This window comes from Stegastes partitus, unplaced genomic scaffold (assembly GCF_000690725.1).
Source record: "Stegastes partitus isolate 25-593 unplaced genomic scaffold, Stegastes_partitus-1.0.2 Scaffold542, whole genome shotgun sequence".
Taxonomy (NCBI): Eukaryota; Metazoa; Chordata; class Actinopteri; family Pomacentridae; genus Stegastes; species Stegastes partitus.
In genome coordinates, this window is record NW_007578273.1 from 16,940 (window position 1) to 26,127 (window position 9,188).

Sequence of the window (9,188 nt, forward strand, 5' to 3'; positions counted from 1 at the left end):
GTCCGCCTGGTGAAAACACTCAGCCCTCTAATGGAGCTCTGCTGATGAAGGACACAGGCCACGGAGAGTGGGAGAAGCTGTCAGGGCCGGAAAAACAGGAGGAATGGCCCAATAAAGACGCGTCTAATTGGGCTCTGAAGCTGCAAGAAAGGGAGCTGCTCAGATTGGTTAAGACTGACATTTGATGGGCTGCTTGGTGGCAGCTGGAACAAGACGCTGTTATTTTGGGTAAAGGGATCAAAAAAACGCACGTGATGGAGCATTATTTCATGTTAGATGTAGCCTAATTAAAGCACTTTGAAAAATGGTATCCCCTCAGGCAGGAAGAGAGAAGAAGCCGGGAAGGGGAACAGTCTCCTCACATCTCGCTTTGTGCGCCAGTGCGCTTCGCCAAACGGAGCGAGCGCGCAGGAGACGCGCACACGCAGACCGAGAGAGAGCGAGCGAGAGAGAGAGAGAGGGAGGGAGAGAGAGAGAGATAGACAGGCAGAGAGAGAGAGAGAGAGAGATAGACAGGCAGAGAGAGAGAGTGGCATCTTCTGTGCGCCTCGTTGCCAATTTCCTGTCCAGTCTCCGTGCGCTCCTGTGCACCTGCTTTTGGAAACCTTTGCCACTTTCTCCACGCACTACAAAAAATTCTCCCCTGAATTGCTGACATGGAGTTCCCTACTCTTCATCCTCCTCTCGACGACTTTATGGAGCGCTACTCGGCGTCTGCAACTCCTTTCAACGTTACGTTCTCCGAGGATCTGCTGCCTGCGCCTTCAAAAAGCAACGAGACCAGCAGGGTTGACACCAGGGACACCACGAGCCTCATCATCGCCGTTTGCATCACGGCTCTGTACTCTCTCATCTGTGTGGTGGGACTGCTGGGAAACGTGCTTGTCATGTACGGGGTGGTCAGGTAAGAAAGATATGGTGCACTGAGAACCTTCAATCAATTAGAAAAAGAAAAAAAAAAATGAAAACAGACAAAATTGCACAACCAGCAACTTAGTTTAGTATTTAAATATCAGGTGCTGTTGGTCAAAATGCTTCAGTTTCAGTGTGAAAATGATTGATATTTTTAAATCAGCAGGAATTGTCTTTTTGGCAAAGTCCCTTATTGGAATAAGAGTACAACATGTTCGGAAAAAAGCCAACATTTTCTGCCATATGACTTCATTTGTGAAGGTTCTTTGTAATTGCCCACAATTTCAGTGTGTCTGAGAGCCACTCTAACACAGCCACCCACACACACACACACACACACACACACACACACACACACGTACACACACACCTCCTACACACAAGAGAGGAGGGGAGGAGAGGGGAGGAAGGGACCACGATCTATAGTTTATCACTGAAATGACTTCACTGCAGCAGGAACTGTGCTCTGAACTCTGATGATTAATCTCCAAGCAGCACGTTGCGCTCTCAGAAGCAATATTGTGTCTTATTAATTCACGGGTTAATGCTTTTTATGATTTCTCTTTGTCATTTGTTGTGGAACTAATGCAGCCCAACACGAGTGGGCACTGATGTGACGACCGCGGTGTCAATCAATCAGCTCGCCTGACTCTCCTGGAGCGATGTGTGAAACGCGACTTTCCAGTTTTCAAACAAACAGAATCCAAAATGCATCACACTTTCTGCTAAAGCAATTTCCACTGAGAGTGAGATCGGCTCATGGTGTGTAATGTTATAAATCTCTTTACATGGGGGACCGAGATAAAAGGAAAGGCCTCCCTTTGTCTTCTTTTATCCTCGCTGCGCTTGTTACTTTGTGATGTCGGACAGCAAAAAGCATTCGGAAAACACACTTTAATTAAACGTGACCGGCTACTGTCATGTTATGGAGTCATGTAGAGAGGTCTGTCTTTTAACAGCAGGATGTCAAAGCAGCTGGTGGTCAGACATGAGTGAAATAGCGAAATAACCGTAAATCTGGAATAAAGAAGGGAGGTTTTTTTTTGAAGGGTTTTCCATCTAAAATCAACAAACAGGTGGTTTAATGGAGGCTCAGAGCACAGAGGCTGTTGTTCATTTAGTGCACCGCCGCCACAACATTGAAAAACCTCTTTCATTAGGCTTGCTTCAATATTTTTTCAAGGTGGATTAGCAGGAAACAAATTCAATCAAACTCTAAAATGGGTTCCAACCTTGAAACTTTTAATAGAAATTGTGAGTTAACCATGTGAGACACTGTCTTTGCAACACAGCGTTAGGCGGACCTTGAAAAAGAAAATTCAATCTCCTCCTATTGACAGTCGTTTCCATTGCCTGCGAGTCGGAATGTAACAAAACCGCTCGCTGCTTCTCCTTCCAACTCACCCAGATACACTAAGATGAAGACAGCCACCAACATTTACATCTTCAACCTGGCTCTGGCCGACGCTCTCGCCACCAGCACCCTCCCCTTCCAGAGCGCTAAGTACCTGATGAACACGTGGCCCTTCGGGGAGCTGCTGTGCAAAGTCGTCATGGCCATCGACTACTACAACATGTTCACCAGCATCTTCACGCTCACCATGATGAGCGTGGACCGCTACATCGCCGTGTGTCATCCTGTGAAGGCGCTGGACTTCCGCACGCCTACCAAAGCCAAACTCATCAACGTCTGCATCTGGATCCTCTCATCTGCCGTCGGAGTCCCTGTGATGATCATGGCTGTTACCAGGGTAACGAGCAAAGGTAAAAGGATTTTACTGTTGCAGAAAAACGCTCAAGAGTACCGTCATTGTAAAGAAACCTGACTTCTTCACACTGACCTTCTTTTTTCTGCTTTCAGAGCATTGATTTCAGGGAGTCAGAGAGAATACATTTGAGCTGGGTTATTAACTTAAATCCGTTTCTAGGCTGGTAATAAACCTCTAATTCTTTCGCCTTCTCAGGAAACACTGCCTGCGGACTCAGGTTTCCCAAACCGGACTGGTACTGGGACACAGTGACAAAGATCTGCGTGTTCATCTTCGCCTTCGTGGTGCCCGTCCTGGTCATCACCATCTGCTACGGTCTGATGATCCTGCGGCTGAAGAGCGTCCGCCTGCTCTCCGGCTCAAAGGAGAAGGACAGGAACCTGCGGCGGATCACCCGCATGGTGCTGGTGGTGGTGGCGGCTTTCATTGTCTGCTGGACTCCCATCCACATCTTCATCATCGTCAAGACCATGGTGAATATAGACCACAAGAACCTCCTGGTAGTGGCCTGCTGGCACCTGTGCATCGCCCTGGGCTACACCAACAGCAGCCTGAACCCGGTGTTGTACGCCTTTTTGGACGAGAACTTCAAGAGGTGCTTCAGGGATTTCTGCCTGCCGTATCGCTCTCGCTTGGAGCAGAGCAGCTTCTCCAGAGCGCGCAACAGCACGAGAGAACCGGCGTCTGTTTGCGCTCCTGCGACAAGAGAGAGGCCTCCTGCCTGACTAGGCATGGATCAGCTGGGGGGGAGAACAGTCCAGGATGACCTCCAGACCGAGGTCACACAGTGCTTCACCACAGGAGTCTGAGCCCACAGAGCATCCGTGATCGATTGTGTTTTTGGTTTCATTTATTGAAACTTATTTTGTCCCACCTGGTTTGCATGTTCCTTCGGGGTTGTCTTTCAGGACGAACACAAACATGCTCGGTGTGCCTGTGCATAAGATAATGGATACAGATGTACATATATACATGCAAAATGCACCCATGTGAACAAACACGCATAAAGGAGTCGAGAACATAGCGGGAAAGTGAAGTTTTTTTTTTTCTTCTTCTCCATTTGAACACAATTAAACACGAAATATGAAATGCTGAGGTTTTCACACCCATATAAGGTGAACCGCCTCGGACTCATAGCTCTATGTATACACAGTCCGTTAATGATGAGATTGTCAGGCAAGAAGTTGCCGGTAAGCACACAGGCCGTGCCACCAAGGTGTCTTTTTATGGCCAAGCAGGGGCCAAGGTATGATTGGCCGAGACGGTCACCTGACCAACGCATCGAGTGTTTTCCTTGATGAAAACCAGGCTGACTCAGAAAATCCCCCGTGGCAGAAAGAAGTGATGATAGCCGCTGCACAGTGCTGGCAGAGTAGCATCGGGGAAAACACAGCCGTCTGCAAACCTGTGGGTGCAGGCTTTCATCGATTTGCAGCTTTATTTAGGCATGTGCAAGCTTGTAAAAATGCTTTCTAGTCCCTTAAATCGTGGGACCATTTATCGTCTAAAGGGCTACACCTCTTAAACTATCGATGTGACACCCATAAAGTTAACGTCCAGTGTTCATCACATTTGAAGTTGATGTAACAAAGTTTTTGGCCAACAGCTTAAGTTGCAGCCTATGAAATGCAATTAATCTATTAACTTTTGTTTTGGTCTCCACCACCTTCACAGAAAAACATCTTTTAAGGTGGTGATGCTCCAATTTATTCAAGTGGTGTAACAATTCTTTGTGGGTTTTTCACTGCCACCAACTCTTGTCATTACACATAAATTGCTAATATGAAATATTTTTTATAGCAGCTTTAAAGTTTAATTAGACTACAGAGTCCACATGATGTAAAATGTGTCTGACAGTTTGTACTGTATATCTAGACTGTTAATAGTGCTGCCACTCAACCTCATCGAGGAGCTAATGAGAATTTAATCATGCGAATGTTAAATTGAGGCTGTATTTCCATTGTCTCTGGATTTAAATTACAGGATGTATTCAGTTTGATGTTTGCCCTTGTGATGGTAAAAAGAGATGTGATTACAGATAATTAACATTTTCAAAAGAGGAGGAATATTCATTATGAAACCTCGTCATGTTTTTTTTTGCTGTTTTGTTTACTTTTGTTGGACCAATACGTCGGGAAAAAAAAACATTTGAAAGACACCCAACGTAACAGGAAAACACGGCCTTCATCATTAAGCAGTAACAACTGTTCAGCTCACGTAATGTTTCCTCTCCTGTAGCAGTTTAGGCCACCGTGCTTTTGCAAACCAAATGTTCAACTGACACTGAGGTGAGGAGCTGAGGGGGAAAGCGAGCTGCTGTTTCACCTCGTAATGAGGTGACTGAATGACCTCGAACAGAGAAAAAGCCTGAAGTGGATGAACTGCATTAGCAAGCAGCAGGAATCTTCCTATACAATTTTCCACTGATGATTGCTTTGAGGAGAAGATCTGGGCAGCGATTTGTTTTTTTTAAAAATATATACAGTTTGGGAGAACAGTCAGACAGATGCCTCTCATTTTGCCATGGCAGCAGTTTTGTTTAAATAGGCATCTATAATGTGTCAAATGTAAAGATAGCATTGTTCTGTAACTGCATATTAGGTGATAACGTGACTTATTTTATTTTAATGTGCCGTCAAGCTGTTGTACCTTTAAGCTTCACTTGTAACCAATTGGTAAAATCAAATGTTATATACCTATAGTGTTATATTTTTGGGCAAAGCGTTCTAAACTTTGTGGGGGTGGAGGAAGAAGGGTCTTGCCTATCTCTTATCAGGACTATCTCTAACTTTTTATTTATTTCCATCACTGTAAGAAGAGCATTTACAAAAGCCCAGTACGCTCAGCTGAATGAAAATATGTACCGTAATGCCTTATTCAGCTTTGTGTTTCGCTCTTTTGCAAAAAGTGATTTATTTTGTACAGGAAAACGGTGTTTGATATTTCAAAATGGTTTCACAGACGCTGCATATAAGAAAAAAAAAACCCGAATTGTAAAAATGTAATAACTGCTTTTGTCTTGAAAACATTTCGAGTGCTGTCATATTGAAAAAGCTGCATCTCATTTGTATCTTGTGCTTTTATTCTGAAATATCTTTGTTGCTCATTTTCAGTTGTTAATTCAATACTTCTTTGTTTTCTGTGATCACTATTGCAGACGCTGTTAACATTTGCAATCTTTGTGGGAGTTTCACATGTAATTAGTTGATTACTGATCAGGTCAGTACAGACAGGACGCTGGGGCCCCCGATGGCAGGAGGGCCATCGTCACAGTCATGAATATAACACACAATATGAAATAAAACAGAGATGATATTTGAGTTTCTGGCCCATTTCTGGTCCAGTGTTTCGATTAAAAGATGAGGCTGGTGATGTTCAGTATTATATTAACACAATGTGTTGCCTCTGATGACTTCAACAACTTCTCTGTGGATGTTACTCAAACAGGAATCAAGTGTGTGTTTGTTATCAGCTGCAGTTGTGTAGCTGGCACTGTTTTCATCTTGTGAGTCTGTTTGTGTGTCATCATGGCAACATGTGTGCATGTATGGGGCCATAGCAGTGACAGTATAGTTTGGCATCAAAAAACATCATTTGGCATTTAAACCAGAGCTGACAACACAATTACAACACATTTGAACAAGTTGTATAGGCATAAAAAAAAACAAAAGTTCCACAAAAAAGAAAATTGAGACATAAACAGCTTCATTTTATGATGTTTTTTTAGTGTTTTTAGTGCTTTTCAATGGCAAAGTTCTCATTTTTTTCTTCATGTCTGTCTTTTTACAGTAATGTTTTTTCCTGCTGTCAGTATTTTGTCAGCGTCAGTTTCAACTTTGTGGCGTTAAGGGAAGGAAACATGTCATTTGCATATAATTTGCATGCGAAGGAGCTCCTAAACCCAAAGTCAGAGAGTGACATTTGCTTTTTTCACAATCTACAGTACCATGCACCACTATGTTACACTATCTTCCACTGTGCCAGTGCTTTGGCCTGTACGCCTGCCTGTCTCTCTCTGGAGACATTTTGTCACCATGATAGTGTCACATTCGTGCACGATGATGAGTCTGGAACTCATGGGTCACAACGTCAACGTGTTGGCAGGTATTGCGACAGGTTGTGATCCCATTTTAGTGGCAGTAGGACAGCGGAGTCACACTCTACCTAAAGCAAACAAGACATTTGTCCTGGTTTTTCATAATGAAAGAATAAATCACCCGTCACAGTGATGTGTCGTTATTGGTTTTTGGACAATAATGGTGCTTTATGGCACAGAGGAGTAAACTACATCAGGCTTTGTCTATGCTGACATAGTCTCTCATAGCCAGACCTGACGTCATCATCATTCTACTATCAGAGGACAAAGACGCTCTGGCTTGTTTGTATTACCTGCTAAGCCCAGGATGGAGGGATGGTGCTCCTACAAAACAATGAAAGAGGAGCTGTTTTGGTGGAACATTTGCCCACAGGGAGATGAGTGCTGTCATTGAAACTGCAAATTCAACAAAAGAACCCTTACTTTATGCAAAATTTGCCATTTTCAGCATGTAGGTCGCTGCTCGGCGGTTGTTGTTGTTGTTTCTTGTAGCGAAGGGTAATATGCAAATAGAAGAAGGGGGGAGAAAGCCATGTGAAATGCATCCTGGGAATGGCAGGCATCTACATCTAGCTAAGAGCAATTCATTTGTTTACAGTAAAGTCAATATACTACACTACAATAATTAACCAGAGACCACCTCGTGGGATCACACATCACATTGACTTTTTGAAAACTCAGAAGTCATTACTAATTTTTTCGCATGATTGCATGAGTACTTAGTGCTAATGGCTCATCCCATCTTCACACTCTTCATTTCAATCCAACTACACACCTGCACAGTGTCACCTCAAACACACACAAAAAGACTCACGAGATAAAGTCAACACCAGCTCCACCATCACAGCTGGTAATCATTCAGATTTGCAGTTTAAATCACTAATGAGTGTTTGTGGGCTCATCTTGGAAAACAAAAGAATCCAATTACCCACTGTGCTGTCTTTTAAAGCATAATTTAGATCCTCGCTGAGCACAGGCCATGTACACTCAGCAGTGTGGGTCACGCTGGAGTGTCAACAGAGAAGAAAACAAATCCTGACTAAAAGATTATTACAAATGGACTTAACACTTCAATGAGGCATGCACGCTGTAAATGCCAGCGAGGCCCGCAGAAGACGTGTTAAAGACGATGAATGCTTGGCTATTTTTTCATGATGGCTAATAGATTATATATTCAAATGGTCTCTTTTTTTTAAACATCCTGCACACTTTAAATGCCTGAAATCTTTTTCCGCTCTGAATGACTGATGATCCCCCAGAGAATAGAAATCCTTGATTAGATGGCATCAGTCTTTCTCTTTTCAGAGTCTTGTGAACGCCGAAATATATCACTCAGATGATCGCAACGTGAGATTTTCATTCTTAATTTCTCCTATGTAAGACATCGCAGCTCTTTCACCACGACATCAGACGGGGAGCGACGGCTGCGACGGGGAAAATGAGGGGATCGGGGGCTTGCTGAGGATTTCCTCTGTGCCACAGAGCAGAGCACACGCTATAGCATGTTCCCTATGAAATATACATGGCTCTGACTGTATGTTGACTGTGTAAAAGACAAAGCAACAGAATGAATAATTCAGTCAAACACTACGAGCTGGCTCCTGACACGGTTACACTGTATGCTGGCCTTTTTAGAATATGAATACCAAAGTGGTGTACTCAACAGAGCAATCAGATCTACAGTAGAGCCACGTCTGAAAACTGTAACTGATATTTCCCCCCAGCAGAAACAGCTTTGTTCTGGGTTTTGAAATTAATCTTTTTTCTTTTTTCTGAGAGCTTGGATTAGATAATTTGCGATGAAACATGTGAAGTCACACATACAGATACGACAGACCAGCTGCAGAGTGACGCTCACATAATTAAATGCTTTTGTCTTTTGACCCTAACTAATGGTTTCAAATACACTCAAATTAACAGAAGCGAATGAGAACAGAGGGAATCTCACTGAGGCATTAATAACAGCTCTCTGTGCCGCTACAATCAAAGGCTCAGAGCAAACAGTAGTTTCAAAGCAAGATTTTCTTTTCTGTCTGGGTTGAATACTGTTATTCCGTCCTGCAAACCTTTGGCCTTCGCTCATGTCGTCGATTATCCCTGCGGTTAGATTACAGTATACAAGAGCAGCGGTGACGTAGTGAAGTGAGATTAACTGTATGGAAAATATAGGCCCCACAGTAGGTTCCTGTCATTCTTAAGAGACATTTTTTTCCGCTGCTCTTTTCTGGAGGCCTTGTTGTGTTCTTTAGAAACTTGTATGATTTTTGGCAGCGTGCTTTGGATGGCTCTCATGCTGGAAGATTCTTTTCCTGCCAAGTTTCTGCAGACTTGGAGTTGTCTTGTCAGACAATACTTTGGCACATCCACAGAAATTCATGTTGGCATCTATAAATATCATCTCCCAACACTTT

At 43.4% G+C, this 9,188-nt stretch overlaps 1 protein-coding gene across 1 annotated transcript; it reads left to right on the plus strand.

Moving 5' to 3' along the window:
• Window positions 1–656: 656 nt before the first annotated feature.
• On the plus strand, window positions 657–3,406 carry oprd1b (opioid receptor, delta 1b). The gene is made up of 3 exons (XM_008288125.1): window positions 657–904; window positions 2,321–2,676; window positions 2,877–3,406. The coding sequence occupies exons 1-3, from the start codon at window positions 657–659 to the stop codon at window positions 3,404–3,406; spliced, it is 1,134 nt and encodes a 377-aa protein (XP_008286347.1).
• The last annotated feature ends 5,782 nt before the right edge of the window (window positions 3,407–9,188 follow it).